Source organism: Vanellus vanellus, assembly GCF_965231255.1.
Source record: "Vanellus vanellus genome assembly, contig: HAP1_SCAFFOLD_97, whole genome shotgun sequence".
Classification (NCBI taxonomy): domain Eukaryota; kingdom Metazoa; phylum Chordata; class Aves; order Charadriiformes; family Charadriidae; genus Vanellus; species Vanellus vanellus.
Genome location: NW_028128418.1, coordinates 412,130 through 429,488, shown reverse-complemented (window position 1 = coordinate 429,488; position 17,359 = coordinate 412,130). Strand labels below are relative to the sequence as shown.

The window sequence follows — 17,359 nt, the reverse complement described above, 5'->3', positions numbered from 1 at the left end:
TCTCGGGTATCTTCCCTGGAGGAGTCTGGGGTTGCTACCCGGGATTACAGGGACCCAAACCACAGGAAAAATGTCTGTGGGAGACGCCTGGGAGGACTCTTAGATGCATCCCAGAAGATGGAGCATTGTCCAAGGAGAAAAATCATCTCGGGTATCTTCCCTGGAGGAGTCTGGGGTTGATACCTGGGATGACAGAACCCTAAACCGCGAGAAAAAAGACTCAGGGACATATCTGCAACAAGTCTCGAATGCATCAAAGAGCATGGAGCACTGTCCAAGGAGAAAAATCATCTCGGGTATCTTCCCTGGAGGAGTCTGGGGTTGCTACCCGGGATCACAGGGCCCTAAAGCACTGGAGAAAACTCTGCGGGAGACGCCTGGGAGGAGTTCTGGGTAGATCCCGCAGGATGGACCACTGTCAGGACAGAAAAATCATCTTGGGTGTCTTCCCTGGAGGAGTCTGGGGTTGCTACCTGGCATGACAGAACCCTAAACCGCGAGAAAAAAGACGCGGGGACATAGCTGCGACAAGTCTCGGATGCATCCCAGAGGATGGAGCATTGCCCAAGGAGAAAGATCATCCCGGGTATCTTTCCTGAAGGAATCTGGGGTTGCTATCTGGGATTACAGGGACCCAAACCACAGGAAAAATGTTGGTGGGGGACGCCTGGGAGGAATCTCAGATGCATCCCAGAAGATGGAGCATTGTCCAAGGAGAAAAATCATCTCGGTATCTTCCCTGGAGGAGTCTGGGGTTGCTACCCGGGATCACAGGGCCCCAAAACACCGGAATAAACACTCAGGGACATACCTGCAAGGAGTATCGGATGCATCCCAGAGGATGGAGCATTGTCCAAGGAGAAAAATCATCTCGGGTATCTTCCCTGGAGGAGTCTGGGGTTGCTACCTGGGATGACAGAACCCTAAACCGCGAGAAAAAAGACTCAGGGACATAGCTGCGACTAGTCTCGGATCCATGCCAGAGGATGGAGCTTTGTCCAAGGAGAAAATTCATCTCGGGTATCTTCCCTGGAGGAGTCTGGGGTTGCTACCCGGGATTACAGGGACCCAAACCACAGGAAAAATGTCTGTGGGAGACGCCTGGGAGGAATCTCAGATGCATCCCAGAGGATGGAGCATTGTCCAAGGAGAAAAATCATCTCAGGTATCTTCCCTGGAGGAGTCTGGGGTTGCTACCCGGGATCACAGGGACCAAAACCACAGGAAAAATGTCTCTGGGATACGCCTGGGAGGAATCTCAGATGCGTCCCAGAAGATGGAGCATTGTCCAAGGAGAAAAATCATCTCGGGTATCTTCCCTGGAGGAGTCTGGGGTTGCTATCTGGGATTACATGGACCCAAACCACAGGAAAAATGTCTGCGGGAGACGCCTGGGAGGAATCTCAGATGCATCCCAGAAGATGGAGCATTGTCCAAGGAGAAAAATCATCTCGGTATCTTCCCTGGAGGAGTCTGGGGTTGCTACCCGGGATCACAGGGCCACAAAACACGGGAATAAACACTCAGCGACATACCTGCAAGGAGTCTCGGATGCTTCCCAGAGGATGGAGCATTGTCCAAGGAGAAAAATCATCTCCGGTATCTTCCCTGGAGGAGTCTGGGGTTGCTACCCGGGATTACAGGGACCCAAACCACAGGAAAAATGTCTGCGGGAGACGCCTGGGAGGAATCTCAGATGCATCCCACAAGATGGAGCAGTGTCCAAGGAGAAAAATCATCTCAGGCATCTTCCCTGGAGGAGTCTGGGCTTGCTACCCGGGATCACAGGGCCCCAAAACACCGGAATAAAGACTCAGGGACATACCTGCAAGAAGTCTCGGATGCTTCCCAGAGGATGGAGCATTGTCCATGGAGAAAAATCATCTCGAGTATCTTCCCTGGAGGAGTCTAGGGTTGCTACCTGGGATGACAGAACCCTAAACTGCGAGGAAAAATACTCAGGGACATAGCTGCGACAAGTCTCGGATGCTTACCAGAGGATGGAGCATTGTCCAAGGAGAAAAATCATCTCGGGTATCTTCCCTGGAGGAGTCTGGGGTTCCTACCCGGGATCACAGGGACCCAAACCACAGGAAAAATGTCTGCGGGAGACGCCTGGGAGGAATCTCAGATGCATCCCAGAAGATGGAGCATTGTCCAAGCAGAAAAATCATCTCGGGTATCTTCCCTGGAGGAGTCTGGGGTTGCTACCCAGGATCACAGGGCCCTAAAGGACTGGAGAAACTCTGCGGGAGACGCCTGGGAGGAGTTCTGGGTAGATCCCGCAGGATGGACCACTGTCAAGAGAGAAAAATCATATTGGGTGTCTTCCCTGGAGGAGTCTGGGGTTGCTACCTGGGATGACAGAACCATAAACCGCGAGAAAAAAGACTCGGGGACATAGCTGCGACAAGTCTCGGATGCATCCCAGAGGATGGAGCTTTGTCCAAGGAGAAAAATCATCTCGGGTATCTTCCCTGGAGGAGTCTGGGGTTGCTACCCGGGATCACAGGGCCCCAAAACACCGGAATAAACACTCAGGGACATACCTGCAAGGAGTCTCGGATGCTTCCCAGAGGATGGAGCATTGTCCAAGGAGAAAAATCATCTCGGGTATCTTCCCTGGAGGAGTCTGGGGTTGCTACCTGGGATGACAGAACCCTAAACCGTGAGGAAAAAGACTCGGGGACATAGCTGCGACAAGTCTCGGATGCATCACCAGAGGATGGAGCTTTGTCCAAGGAGAAAATTCATCTCGGGTATCTTCCCTGGAGGAGTCTGGGGTTGCTACCCGGGATTACAGGGACCCAAACCACAGGAAAAATGTCTGTGGGAGACGCCTGGGAGGAATCTCAGATGCATCCCAGAAGATGGAGCATTGTCCAAAGAGAAAAATCATCTCGGGTATCTTCCCTGGAGGAGTCTGGGGTTGCTACCCGGGATTACAGGGACCCAAACCACACGAAAAATGTCTGTGGGAGACGCCTGGGAGGAATCTCAGATGCATCCCAGAAGATGGAGCATTGTCCAAGGAGAAAAATCATCTCGGGTATCTTCCCTGGAGGAGTCTGGGGTTGCTACCCGGGATCTCAGGGCCCCAAAACACCGGAATAAACACTCAGGGACATACCTGCAAGGAGTCTCGGATGCTTCCCAGAGGATGGAGCATTGTCCAAGGAGAAAAATCATCTCGGGTATCTTCCCTGGAGGAGTCTGGGGTTGCTACCTGGGATGACAGAACCCTAAACCGCGAGAAAAAAGACTCAGGGACATAGTTCTGACAAGTCTCGGATGCATCCCAGAGGATGGAGATTTGTCCAAGGAGAAAATTCACCTCGGGTATCTTCCCTGGAGGAGTCTGGGGTTGCTACCCGGGATTACAGGGACCCAAACCACAGGAAAAATGTCTGTGGGAGACGCCTGGGACAAATCTCAGATGCATCCAAGAAGATGGAGCATTGTCCAAGGAGAAAAATCATCTCGGGTATCTTCCCTGGAGGAGTCTGGGGTTGCTACCCGGGATTACAGGGACCCAAACCGCGAGGAAAAATACTCAGGGACATAGCTGCGACAAGTCTCGGATGCTTACCAGAGGATGGAGCATTGTCCAAGGAGAAAAATCATCTCGGGTATCTTCCCTGGAGGAGTCTGGGGTTGCTACCCGGGATTACAGGGAACCAAACCACGGGAAAAATGTCTGCGGGAGACGCCTGGGAGAAATCTCAGATGCATCCCAGAAGATGGAGCATTGTCCAAGGAGAAAAATCATCTCGGGTATCTTCCCTGGAGGAGTCTGGGGTTGCTACCCGGGATCACAGGGCCCTAAAGCACTGGAGAAAACTCTGCGGGAGACGCCTGGGAGGAGTTCTGGTTAGATCCCGCAGGATGGACCACTGTCAAGAGAGAAAAATCATATTGGGTGTCTTCCCTGGAGGAGTCTGGGGTTGCTACCTGGCATGACAGAACCCTAAACCGCGAGAAAAAAGACTCGGGGACATAGCTGCGACAAGTCTCGGATGCATCCCAGAGGATGGAGCATTGTCCGAGGAGAAAAATCATCCCGGATATCTGTCCTGGAGGAATCTGGGGTTGCTACCCGGGATTACAGAGACCAAAACCACAGGAAAAATGTCTGCGGGAGACGCCTGGGAGGAATCTCAGATGCATCCCAGAAGATGGATCATTGTCCAAGGAGAAAAATCATCTAGGGTATCTTCCCTGTAGGAGTCTGGGGTTGCTACCCGGGATCACAGGGCCCTAAAGCACTGGAGAAAACTCTGCGGGAGACGCCTGGGAGGAGTTCTGGGTAGATCCCGCAGGATGGACCACTGTCAAGAGAGAAAAATCATATTGGGTGTCTTCCCTGGAGGAGTCTGGGGTTGCTACCTGGGATGACAGAACCCTAAACCGCGAGAAAAAAGACTCGGGGACATAGCTGCGACAAGTCTCGGATGCATCCCAGAGGATGGAGCTTTGTCCAAGGAGAAAAATCATCTCGGGTATCTTCCCTGGAGGAGTCTGGGTTTGCTACCCGGGATCACAGGGCCCTAAAGCACTGGAGAAAACTCTGCGGGAGACGCCTGGGAGGAATTCTGGGTAGATCCCGCAGGATGGACCACTGTCAAGAGAGAAAAATCACATCGGGTGTATTCCCTGGAGGAGTCTGGGGTTGCTACCTGGGATTACAGGGACCAAAACCACAGGAAAAATGTCTGCGGGAGACGCCTGGGAGGACTCTCAGATGCATCCCAGAAGATGGAGCATTGTCCAAGGAGAAAAATCATCTCGGGTATCTTCCCTGGAGGAGTCTGGGGTTGCTACGCGGGATTACAGGGACCCAAACCACCGGAAAAATGTCTGCGGGAGACGCCTGGGAGGAATCTCAGATGCATCCCAGAAGATGGAGCATTGTCCAAGGAGAAAAATCATCTCGGGCATCTTCCCTGGAGGAGTCTGGGGTTGCTACCCGGGGTCACAGGGCCCCAAAACACCGGAATAAACACTCAGGGACATACTTGCAAGTAGTTTTGGATGCTTCCCAGAGGATGGAGCATTGTCCAAGGAGAAAAATCATCTCGGGTATCTTCCCTGGAGGAGTCTGGGGTTGCTACCCGGGATTACAGGGACCCAAACCACAGGAAAAATGTCTGTGGGAGACGCCTGGGAGGAATCTCAGATGCATCCGAGAAGATGGACCATTGTCCAAGGAGAAAAATCATCTCGGGTATCTTCCCTGGAGGAGTCTGGGGTTGCTACCTGGCATGACAGAACCCTAAACCGCGAGAAAAAAGACTCGGGGACATAGCTGCGACAAGTCTCGGATGCATCCCAGAGGATGGAGCTTTGTCCAAGGAGAAAAATCATCTCGGGTATCTTCCCTGGAGGAGTCTGGACTTGCTACCCAGGATCACAGGGCCCCAAAACACCGGAATAAACATTCAGAGACATACCTGCAAGGAGTCTCGGATGCATCCCAGAGGATGGAGATTTGTCCAAGGAGAAAATTCACCTCGGGTATCTTCCCTGGAGGAGTCTGGGGTTGCTACCCGGGATTACAGGGACCCAAACCACCGGAAAAATGACTGCGGGAGACGCCTGGGAGGAGTCTCAGATGCATCCCAGAAGATGGAGCATTGTCCAAGGAGAAAAATCATCTCGGGTATCTTCCCTGGAGGAGTCTGGGGTTGCTACCCGGGATAACAGGGACCCAAACCACAGGAAAAATGTCTGTGGGAGATGCCTGGGAGGAATCTCAGATGCATCCCAGAAGATGGAGCATTGTCCAAGGAGAAAAATCATCTCGGGTATCTTCCCTGGAGGAGTCTGGGGTTGCTACCCGGTATCACAGGGCCCTAAAGCACTGGAGAAAAATCTGCGGGAGACGCCTGGGAGGAGTTCTGGGTAGATCCCACAGGATGGACCACTGTCATGAGAGAAAAATCGTATTGGGTGTCTTCCGTGGAGGAGTCTGGGGTTGCTACCTGTGATGACAGAACCCTAAACCGCGAGAAAAAAGACTCAGGGACATAGTTGCGACAAGTCTCGGATGCATCCCAGAGGATGGAGCTTTGTCCAAGGATAAAAATCATCCCGGGTGTCTTCCCTGGAGGAGTCTGGGGTTGCTACCCGGGATTACAGGGACCCAAACCACAGGAAAAATGTCTGCGGGAGACGCCTGGGAGAAATCTCAGATGCATCCCAGAAGATGGAGCATTGTCCAAGGAGAAAAATCATCTCGGGCATCTTCCCTGGAGGAGTCTGGGGTTGCTACCCGGGATCACAGGGCCCCAAAACACCGTGGTCCTTCCTGCCCAGCAAGGACACAGCTCCACCCCCTCAGCTGCATGCACCCCCCCACGGCCACAGCTCCTGCTTCTCCCCTCCCCAAATCTACACCTGCCTTCTACAAGCCAGTTCTTTACAGAAATTCAACATTAAAACACTCAGGGACATACCTGCAAGGAGTCTCGGATGCTTCCCAGAGGATGGAGCATTGTCCAAGGAGAAAAATCATCTCGGGTATCTTCCCTGGAGGAGTCTGGGGTTTCTACCTGGGATGACAGAACCCTAAACCGTGAGGACCCCCGGCCCCCTCCGCGCCCACACCTGCCCCGCCGCTCCGCCGGGGCTCCCGCCGCACGGCCCGGCCCGGGCCCGCAGGGCCGCAGCCCACTCGAGCCGAGCCGAGCCCAGCCGAGCCCAGCCTGGCCCAGACGAGCCGAGCCCGGCCCAGCCGAGCCCAGCCGAGCGCAGGCCGGCCCAGCCGATCCAGCCAGCCGTGCGGGCAGAGCCGGGCAGAGCCGGGCGGGGGGAGCAGGCGGCAGGCGCGGCCGGAGCGAGGCAGTGCCGCCTCCCCGGGACTCCCTCCCGCCTCTGCCGGGGATGGGGGGCGGGTGGCCGAGCAGCGCAGCGTCCCCGCAGGGCCCTCCCTGCCCTCTGCACCTGCGGGAGCAGACAAGTCCCCCCCAGGAGAGGCACTCCACGCTGTTCCATCCTTCCCCCGCTCTCTGCCCCCCTGCCCGTCCCCAGCGTCTTCCCGTCCTTTGGGACCTGCTCCTTGCTGCCCGGCCAGCTCCTCTGGGAAGCCCCTTCCCGGCCACTCTTGGGCCAGCAGGCAGTGCCAACGGCGTCCCCGGCAAGGGCCTGTGGCCCAACGCCTGTGGCAACCCAGCCCCGTCCTGCTGGGGAGGGCGAGGATGGGGTTGTGCTCGTGGCCGGGCGAGAGCAGTGTGGGTCGGGGGGATGCTGCCACACCCCCAGGGATGCCATACCCGTGGACATGCTGTGCCTGCAGGGATGCCATGCCCGTGGGGGTTGCCGTGGCCATTGGGGTGCTGTGCCTGGGGGATTGCCATGTCTGTGGAGACTCTACGCCCGCAAGGAGGTAGGTGCTGTATCCCATGGGGATGCCGTGCCCCTGGAGATGCTGTGACCATGGTGGTGCCGTGCACCTTGGGATGCTGTGCGCGCAGCGTGCTGGCACTGTGTGAGGTCTGCTGGTCCCTGCTGCAGGACTGGGTGATCAGTGTGACCATCAGCTGGAACTGCAACCTGGACCTGTCCGACAGCGAGTGCCGCCCTCGCTACTCCTTCCACCACCTTCACCCCAAAAGGACTTCGGCTTCCCCTTGGCTACAGCTACAGGTGATGGCCCTGGCCCTGCCCTGGCCCCGCTGCCCCGCATCCTTTATCCAGCCCTGCCCCACCATCCCCACAGCGCCCATTGGTCTGAGGATGCTCTGTGGTGGGGGGGCATCACCCTGGGGTGCTCCAGCCTCAGGCCAGCCTATCCCGTCCCTGCCCGGGTACCGCCGGAGCTGCAAAGGGCCATGGTGGCAGGCTGGGGTAACACTCGCTCTGCCCGAGACCATCCAAGTCCCCCCCCAGCTCTGAGTGACATGCTGCCCCCAGAAGGAGTTGCACCCCTGGCTGGGTGGGACATGTCCTACAGCCAAATGTCACCGCTGCCAGCCCCAGGCCTGTCAATAAATCCCCGTGCTCAGCATCCCTGCCTGGGGCTGCTCCCTGCGGGCAGAATGGAGGGGACGGGGTGGGGGGTGGGGGATGTCCCCATCCTTGAGCCCTGCAGTGCTGACGTGCGGAAACAAACTCCACAACTCACACAGAGTTACAAAGCAGCTATATCTATTGCAGCGCTGGGTGCAAGGGGGATCGCTCCTGCAAACTCGCACACCGTAAAGGGTTAGTTATACAGCTTATAGACATGCCATATATACACATTCACAAGGTTTTGGGAAATGATTAACATGTTCGTTACTTTTCCGGGAACTCATTACCATAGGCTACTACCCACCCCGGTATGCCCATTATAGTCTCTCGGTGGTCCTTCAGAATCCTCTGGGAGTCGTTGACTCCTTTTCAGTCACTGTATTGTTTTGGTCAACTGTCCTTAACTGGTTGCCAAAGCCGCTGCTCTATGGCTCCAGATGGCTCTGCTCTCTGCCACTTCCAAGGTAGAGCTGCCCCAGGGTCACCATTCAGGAGCCTCTCAGCTACGACTCTTGCTATGCATTTTGCCATGTTGCAATGTCTCACTGGATGTTGTTTCCCCGTAGCGGTGCCGTGGTGGGGACAGGCACATCCCCCAGCGCTCGTGGGGGGCTGGAGGGTCCTGGGGCTGCTTGCCCTGCTGCAGGCATGTGGGAAGAGCGCGGGGTCCCCCCAGCCCCCTCCGGGCACCGTCCCTGCCCACAGGCTGCCTGCAGAACCTGACACAGGCAGGCACCTTGGTTCGGGCGGCATTGCCCCCCCCGCTGCTACTGCAAGAGGAGGTCGCCCCTGACGGCACCTTGGCGTTGTCCCCAGAGCCCCCGGGGAGCACAGGAGGGGCTCTGCCCGCAGCCCCGGGGACCCTTTTCCCCCGGAGGGGGGCAGGAGCAGGAGCCGCCTGTCCGACGCTGGCAGCCCCTTCCCCTAGAGCTGCAGGGGGACAGCCGGGGGGGCTGCAGGGATCAGACACGGACAGGTCCGTGGTCCTTCCTGCCCAGCAAGGACACAGCTCCACCCCCTCAGCTGCATGCACCCCCCCACGGCCACAGCTCCTGCTTCCCCCCTCCCCAAATCTACACCTGCCTTCTACAAGCCAGTCATTTACAGAAATTCCACATTAAAACCGCACCTGGGGGCCAGCACAGCCCTGCGGAGCACAGCTCCAGCCCTCGGTGCCCCCAGACCCCCGTGCCCGGCAGCGGGGGGCAGGACAGCCCCACGTTCCAGCTCTTCTCCCGCAGCTCCTCCGCGTTCGGCTCCCCTTCCCCCTCCTCTTCTGCCCCCGCCACCTCCTCCTCCCACACTCCTCTCTTGCCGCTGTCCTTCTGGAGGGAGACAGGGACGGCGCAGCAGTTCCTCCTGCCCGGCCAACACCTCCCTGCTCAGCTCAACCCCCCCCGCTGCTGCCGGGGTACGGAGCGCTGCCCAGCTCTGACCTCCCCGTAGCGGACGCGAGAGTCCAACTTCCCTCGGTACCTCCATAACCGGCTGGATCCATCCAGAGCAGGAACTCCCCGCAGCGGGAGCAGGAGATGGTCAGAGAGCAGAAGATCCCCTCGGAGTGGGTGCGGGAGGGCAGAGACTGCAGTCCCCCCCCGCGTTGGCATCGTCCCGAGTTCAGAGCCTTCTCTGGGGGACACTGTGGGGAGGAGGCGGTGCTGGCAAAGAGGGGGGGTTCCCTTCTCCCCTCCCACCACTGGGGGATGGATGGGCCGTACCCATCCGACCCCAGCCGAGCGGAGCCGACCCCATCCGAGCGGAGCCGAGCCCCGCCGGTGCCCGCGGGCGCGGTGCGGCTCCTCCCGCCGCGGGTGACGGCGCGCAGGAACCGGCCCCGCGGCACCGGGCGCTGCAGCTGCTCGTCCCGCTGCGCTCCGGCGGGGCGGCGCGGGCTCGGGGAGCTCCTGCCCAGGGCGGGGGCGGGCGGGCGGAGCGGGGCGCTGCCGGGGGCCGGGGGGCGGCCCGCGGGGGAGGGGGTGGGGGTCGGCCCGGCCCCGGGGCGGTCTGGTCCGCCGGTGCCCGCCTGTGCGGGGAGGGGCGGGCGGAGGAGCGGCAGCGAGGGCGGCTGCCGGGCTTTGCGCTCCCTGGGGACGCGCGGGTCTCCCCGGGGCCGCCCGGGCTTCCCCCCCCGCCCCCCGGCTTCGGCGGAGTTTGTGCTCCGGCTTCAGCGCTGTCGGGAGGGGCTGTCGGGAGCCCCGAGCTGGACACGGCGCTGCAGACGGGGCCTCGCCAGCAGGAGCCCCGGTGCCCCCCGGCAGCGCCGCAGTGGGGCGAGCGCTTGTCCGAGCCGCGTTGCCCGGGCCGGGCGGCCGCCAGGAGCCCCCGAGCACTGGCTGCCTCGTGGCTCGGCGGGGAGGAGCGCTCCGTTTTGCCGGCAAGGGTGTCCTTCGCGGGGCAAAGGGGCGTTCGGAGCGCCGTTCCCGGGGAGGCAGAGCCGTGTCCGCTTCTCCTGTGCGTTTGGCTTTGCGTTTAGTTAATCGGAAGCCTCTGCTTTGGTGCCGGAGCCGGGGTTTGTGGTTGGCACAGGAGAAGTACTTGGGAAGTTGTTCGTCCTACAAACACGGCTTTCATGGGATAACGAGTGCCTTCTTTTTGGTCGTTTGTCAGCCAGGCCACTGCTCATCAGAGGCGTTGAGTTGTGTCCGCTTTGGAAGCGCGAGGCGGCTGCCGGAGGGGCTGGAGGCAGCTGTGGCAGAGGCTGTTTCCTCTCACAATCCCCAGACGAGACCAACGCTGCTGCTGCTGCGTGTCGGTGGCCCTCAGGAGTCCCGCGGTTGGCGCCTAAACCAAGAAAAGGCAAAGCTGACATCACGGCAGTTTGGGAGAGAGCGGGTGAGTGACGGGTGCCGCTGCGCAGGGGTGTCATTAGGCACCAGAGTTACCGGCGGCTTGAGAGAGCCCAGACCCCCGTGGGAGCCGTCGCCAGAGCCACCCACGGCACAGGGCCGCTCCTCTGACGCTCCGGGCTCGCGCTGGCCCCTCTGGGGCGCCCCGAGCCCCAAAACGCAGCTGCCTCTGAAGCGCAGCAGCAGCAGCCGCCGGTGCAGAGCAGCCCGCGGCCGGGGGGGGCCGGGCTGGGGCTGGGCCTGGGGCTGGGCCTGGGGACGGGGCCCGCGGGCCCCCGGCGCAGCCCCGGCCCGGCCCCGCCTGAGGCAAGGGCGGGCGGCGGGGGCGGCGGGGCCGGTGGGCGCGGCGGGGGCGCTGCCCTTCAGCGGAGCGGGGGGCTGCCCGCTGGTCGCCGGGGCTGCGCGGGGGCCTCGCCGGCCGGCAGCGGGGCTGAGGCGGCGGCGTCGCCCCTGGCGGCGGGTCGCGGCCTTCCCCCGGCCCCGGGCCCTCCCTGCCGGCGCGGGGCTGCGGGGGCAGCGGGGGGAGGCGCGGGAGCGGAGGGAAAGGCGTTGGTGCCGGCCGTGCCCGCGGGGGCTGCGGGGGCGTCCCTCGGGGCCGGGGGTCGGCCGCCGGCTGCGGCAGGGCCCTGCCCGGGCTCTCCGGGCAGCCCCCGGGACGGTGGTGGGGACGTATCCCGAGCGGCGCAGCCGGCGGCGGGGGGGCCGTCAGGCCGTCCTGCTCCCAAGCCCCCTGCTCGGACCGGCGGTTTTCTGAGGCGTGGCGGGCGCGGGGAGGAGGTCTGTTCTCTGGGCAAACGTCCTGCGGAGGAAAAACTGCTGTACCGCCTTCTTGTGGTGTGGCAGAGTGAGATGTATCTGGTGAGGGGTTTTGGCGTTGACCTCGGGCTCTGCTGCTTCCCCAGGCTGGCGTTCGGGGAGAAAGAAAGATGTCGTTGAAGCCCTTCACCTGTCCGTTGCCTGAAACGAGGTTTCTTCACGCGGGCAGGCTTGTCTACAAGTTCAAAATCCGGTACGGCGACTTCCAGAGGTGAGCCCGCAGGAGCCGCAAAGTCACCCTGCGGTGCGCTGAGGGCCCGTGGGGGCGGGTGAAGAGGAGAGCCTCAGCTCAGGTCTCGGGGGCTCCTCGTGTCCGGCCGTCCCTCCCTGACCATGGCGGTGGTCGCTTCAGAGTGGCGGCTGCGCCTGCCCGGGCCGGGCATCGGCCTGAGAGAGGAGTCTGAGCTGTGAAAAATGCTGCTGTTTCTCTGCCGTGTGGGGGTTTCGTGCTTCGGTGGAAAAAGCGGCTTTTTCTACGGACAGTAGTTTGTGCTTTTGTAAGTGTTTAACTGTGGAGCTCTGGAGCCTTTGCAGTGGTTTGGCCCCAGGCAGTGACTGAGCCCCACACGCTGCTGCCTCAGTGCCCGCAGTGGGGTGAGGGAGAGAATGGGAAGGGTAAAAGTAAGAAAACTCGTGGGTCGAGATAAAGACAGTTGAATAGGTAATAATGGCAGAAGTTTGAGCTGCTCTGGAAAAGGAGCCGGAGCTGCTCAGGTTCAGGCTGGTATTCCAAAGCAGGTGCTTCCAGTGTGTGTCCTGCTGAAGGAGTGTTCTGCAGAGCTCAGACTCGCTCTGAACCTTTAGGAGTTGTTGCAGACTCAGCCTCTGCTTAATAATTAAGAACAATAGTATTGCTAAATATTGATAAACAGACCCCAACGCAGTGGCTCAGCACAGTCTGGCTCCCCGTGTGCGTCCTTCAAGGCCGTGATCGTCAGCAGATGGCCGTTCGGGGTTGGTGCCCTCAGAGGCTTCTGGAAGGTCTTACAAAGTGTTGAGGGTAAATCTCGTTTGCGATGGTGTCAACCGTGCAGAAACTAGGACTGAGATCCTTTTGAGTCCACAAGTGTCCCTGCATCAGAGGAACAGGACGACATTGTGCCATCCCCAAAGCCCCGTTTTCGTGCCAGTGAGGTTGCAGCAGGGCTAGAATGCCCCAGGCCGTGACTGGGGCATCTGCCTAGAGAGCGGTTTGATGAGTGTGGGCGGCGGACGCTGCCAGAGCCTGGGTTTTCTCTGGCAGTGACTGTTGTTAGCTGCAGAAGAGAGTGTGCTGTGAACGTTGTGCCAATCAGGCTGTCTCCAGAGCTGAAGCTACAGTGAATGTCGTGCCACACTGGTCTCCTTTCTCCTTTGTAGGCTGGCTCTTTGACATTCTGCTGCGTGACTTTCTTTTGGGAGGAATGGAAACGCAGTTGTTTCTTTAGCTTTGCTGGAATGGTGTGGGATCCAGGAGGATTAACCTTCCTCCCTGCTTTGTTGCCGGTGTTGATTTTGGAGAGGAAGGTGTGTTGTGGTGTGGTGTAGCGTTCAGAAGCTGCTTCCAATGTTGCTCTGCTCTGTGAGTAAGCTCTTTCCCTCAGCGTCATGCTTTTGGAAGGCACTGCCGGTGGTGTGCGTGCGTTTCCGAACAGCCTGCAGGCGTTTGATCTCCTGACGGTAAAGAGAGCACCGCGTGCATTTGAGTGTGGCACCTGTCACTGCCCCCGCCTGTCTCACGGTTTGTGTGCATTGCGACGTCGGTGCTTGCAGTCCTTGCGGGAACAGGACGCGAGACATTTGTGGCACCTTTTGTGTTTTGTAATAACTTGTGGAGTTGGTCGTGAGCTCGTGAAGTCGGTCTTCACATCAGCACGGTCAAACGGAGCAAAAGCAGCTCCCTTTACAGCGAAACTCCTGAAACTCTTCCCCGTGGCGTCATGGTTGTGGTGAATCGGGGGTGCTCGTTCAGCGCGTCTGGATTCACTCCCAATTCGTCCGAGAGAGTAAAGGAGTAAGTCCTAGTGCATACGTGGCCTTATGCCCAAAGCGGTGCTCTTGGGCAGCCCGCAGATTTGGGCTGTGAAACTGCCGTTGCCCACAATAAGATGGTGACCGATGTGAGGGCAGGTTCCCAAGAGAGCATTGCAAGAGCTGATCGCAGCTGAAGGTAGAGCTGATTATCTCCACGTGTGTGCAGGCTTTTGCTGGGGCGAGGTCCTCTTTGCTGAAGGTTGCTGAGGATGGACTGAAAAGCTCTGATCGCCCACCCGTTGTGTCCTCAGACACGCAAAATACAAAGGGGCAGGAAATATAGAAGAAGCAGTCCTTGTGGAATGATGGATGTTTTTGACAAACAAGAAATTAGGAATTCATCTGCCCGCTCGCTGTGCTCTCTGTGCAGTGGGAATGATGCTTTGTTGTTGTTTAATCTCTTACAGCGACGGTAGCTGCCTTGCTATTTGATTGGGGTGGGACTAACTCTCCCTGTTTGTTCCACAGCGCTCCTGATCTCAGCAACAGCGAAAGTGCAGTCGAGGAGTTGGAGGTAGGAGTGGATGCAGCTCCACGGGACCTGATCTGAATGTTAAGCTGAGCAAATCCTTTGTTTGTTGTGGCGCTGAGGACATTTTGCCAAATACAGCGTTTCAAGAGGGAGTAATTGGAGAACTCCTCTGGAGAGTACGAGGGTGATAAAAATGACACAAGTGAAAAATGTCATCACCAGGCAGCATTAGCGTGGAAGAGTAATGTTTTTATTTGAAACATTTCAAAGCAGCCACTGACTGTCAAAATTGGACACCTGAACCTTCCTATTTGTCGAGCTCGTTGTACCCCGTTCCTTTCTGATTGCTGCTGCGATTCCTCCTGTGGTGGCGCTTTCCCCGGGTTCTCAGCCCCAGACCTGGCCAGCGCGTTGAACTGCTCAGGCTTGAGGAGCTCTCACACCTCCTGCTGTTTCAGGAGCTGTGGCGCTGCTCGTGAGCTGCCCACAGCAGCGGGTCTAATGCTCAATTGCCCACACGTTCCTCGCCACGGAGGAGCTGGTGGAACCAGTGGACGTTCTTTTAACGATGCCGGTACTTTGTGGCCAAGCTTGGTGTCAGCGGATGAGCTCTGTTGTTGTCACCTTCTCCCTGAGAGAGAAGAAAGCCCCTGCCGGTCCTGAGGAAATGAGACAAATATGCTGCCTACCCTATTGCTTAATTTTTAAAAAAATCTTCAGAGTACAGTACTGGCATTATAAATAGTATTGAAGAAAATGTGCTGATTTTAATTGGTACAGAAAGTTAGTGTTTATTTTTTTCCCTTTTGCAAATATTGACAGGTATTACTAGACAAAGCTTCCCATTTGTAAAGCAGGAGTTTTTGGGGGCTGAATTGCAGTTGCTTTGTATCTGAATTGGGTCAATATTCAGAAAGAGAGGAATATGTTGATTTTTGAAACAGGTCAATACTACGTGTGTTTTGCTGGCAAAGTGGAGCCTTCTGAAATGTAAAGCTTCTTAAATTGAAAAGCCCACCTCCACTCTCCATAGCACTGCTTCTGTGTTGGTTCAAGATTAAGATATTCATTCCCTTCAATTTCTGAGAGTCTGTTAGTGCAGTGCACTCTAAGGTGACGGGAGAGAGTGGGGAGAAGAAGGGGAGGAGGAAAAGCAAAATGTCTAGAACCGGCTCCTCCATGATTCATGCAAACTGTAAAGTAATTTTAAATTTCCCCCACGCCTCGAAAGTGTACTTCACAGTCCAGTTGTGGCTCTGTTGTTAATGTTCTTCCTTCATTTCTCTTTTTGGCCTCTCCAGGAAGCGATTCGAGTAATCCTGGGAAATCTTGAGGATTTACGTCCATTTTCTACAGAGCACTTCACAATCTTTCCGTGTATCCTTTCCTTCCTCCTTGCAAAAGAAAAGATTGGATGACTTGTATGTGTTGGGCAGTGCTGAATCAGACATTTGTGTGCAGTAGGTGCAGATCTTTAGCTGGAGTGCGGCTCCTTTGGGCACGGCAGTTTGACGTGAGCAGATCCTCCTCCGTTGATGCCTTTGCTGGAGAACTGATGGGGAAAGAGTGTTTTGCATTGTTTTCAGAGAAACGCTACTGCGTTCCAGGTTGGATGTAGGCAGAGAAAATGAAGGTGTGTATGTAAAGTGGCAGGAAGCCCACCGAATGCGATTGCAAGCAAAGCACTGGTGCCGTGCTTGGAAAGGTTGCTAAAATGCAAAACACTCCTTACAGACTCAGCAGCGTTGGCCCACGAGGAGAGAGGACGGCGGTAGTTTTCTCCTCAGGTACCTTAGGGTTGAGTGTTGTAGTCGCTGTAGTGTAAAGGATTGCGGAGAAGTTAATCTGCCGAGGCTGTTGTTGAAGAGAACAGTGAGTTGGTTGTATGAGAAGCCTTTTCAGGCCTGAGGTGTGTCGCTTTGTGAAGGGGAAATGGAGAAAGGAAGGGGGTGAGGAAGGGGGCAAGGGGAAGGGGAAGGAGACACAGGAAGGGGAAGGGGGAACGGGAAGAGAATAGGGAACAGTGGGCAGGGGAAAAGGAGAGGGGGAAGTGGGAAAGGATAAATGGGAAGGGGAAAGGGGACAGTAGGCAGGGGCAGAGGGGTAGGAAAAAAGAGTGGGGAAAGGGAAAGGGGAAAGGGAGCCAGCAAGAACGAGGTCATGCTCTGTCTCTGTCAGAAGCTGGTAGGTATGAGAGCGACTTCCTGCTGTTCCTGCCAGGAAGAGAAAGCGGCCAAGAGCACGGTCAGCCAGGAGGCACCCAAACAAAGGTTTGGGCTGTTGGTTTGCTTCACTAAAGCTCAGCCAGTTTTGCCTGCGGGCTTGAGGAGCATTTGATTCACGAACGTGCGTTTCTAGAACTTGGAAGTCTATCCACGTGCTCGGCCAGCACTGGGCACTGCTGAGAACCGCAAGCTCAGAGGCCCGGCGTGATGAGTTGTCCTGCAGTCTGTGTGTGGGGCTCCTCGCTGGAGCATAACTCTTGGTTAGTCACCAGCTGGGAGAGCTCCGGGAGAGTGTCACCTGGCTGTGTCTTGTCCTGTGTGTTGTGAAGTGTTTTTTCCCAAAGCCCATAGCAGAAGATTGTCTTTGCTCCCTCGTACGCGTGTGCCATGAGGTGTGGCTTTGGAAGCTTTACAAGAAGACATTGTCAGGGCGCCTGCTCCTTTGAAATGTTCGGGCAATGTTCTTAAGTCTTATCGTCCTTCTCAGATTTGAATAAATGGGAGAGAGTATCGAAGATGAGATTCAAACATGAGAATGTCCATCTCGTGCCTTATCCCTACGCTTGCACTATGTATGTGGAACTCAACTCGTTTCAGCAAAACCTGTCTTGTGGTAAGTTGTTATGGCTGTGTTTGGATAATTTCTGGAAACATCAGTGATCTGTGTCTTGCTTTTCCCTTTCCCTTCATCTCCTGTGTCTTTGAAGCAGAGGGAGCAAAACTGCGTGCAGCTGGTCTCACCCCGTCGCTTGCATGTAGCGTCCCCTCTCAAATATACCACGTTTGGATGTAGGAACTTGTAAACGTGGAGAATTTGCTCCCTTCCCTGTACACCTCGCTCCAGTAGTTAATTGCCCTCTGCAACAGTTGTTCAACATTTCTGTCCTGCAGTTACACACAGCATAACGTGCTGTTCCTTTCCGGCACTGATGTCTCAAGTTTCTGTTTGCAGGGCTTTTCCTTCAGGAAGATAGGTG

The 17,359-nt window shown here is 57.2% G+C and overlaps 2 protein-coding genes across 2 annotated transcripts in view; one reads left to right on the top strand and one right to left on the bottom strand.

Annotated features, from left to right (window-relative positions):
• The window catches only part of LOC309684475 (acrosin-like), a gene marked incomplete at both ends in the record, with an annotated part of 211,736 nt that extends 200,126 nt beyond the window's left edge, over positions 1–11,610 (top strand). Inside the window, 3 exons of the mRNA XM_082500379.1 lie at positions 10,179–10,384; positions 10,618–10,842; positions 11,374–11,610. Coding sequence (XP_082356505.1) covers positions 10,179–10,384; positions 10,618–10,842; positions 11,374–11,610 — 668 coding nt within the window. The remainder of the gene's footprint in view (positions 1–10,178; positions 10,385–10,617; positions 10,843–11,373) is intronic.
• Positions 11,611–15,631: 4,021 nt separating this feature from the next.
• LOC309684474 (electroneutral sodium bicarbonate exchanger 1-like) overlaps positions 15,632–17,359 on the bottom strand; it is a gene marked incomplete at both ends in the record, with an annotated part of 134,036 nt that continues 132,308 nt past the window's right edge. The window contains one exon of the mRNA XM_082500378.1: positions 15,632–15,709. Within this exon, the coding sequence (XP_082356504.1) occupies positions 15,632–15,709 (78 nt within the window). The remainder of the gene's footprint in view (positions 15,710–17,359) is intronic.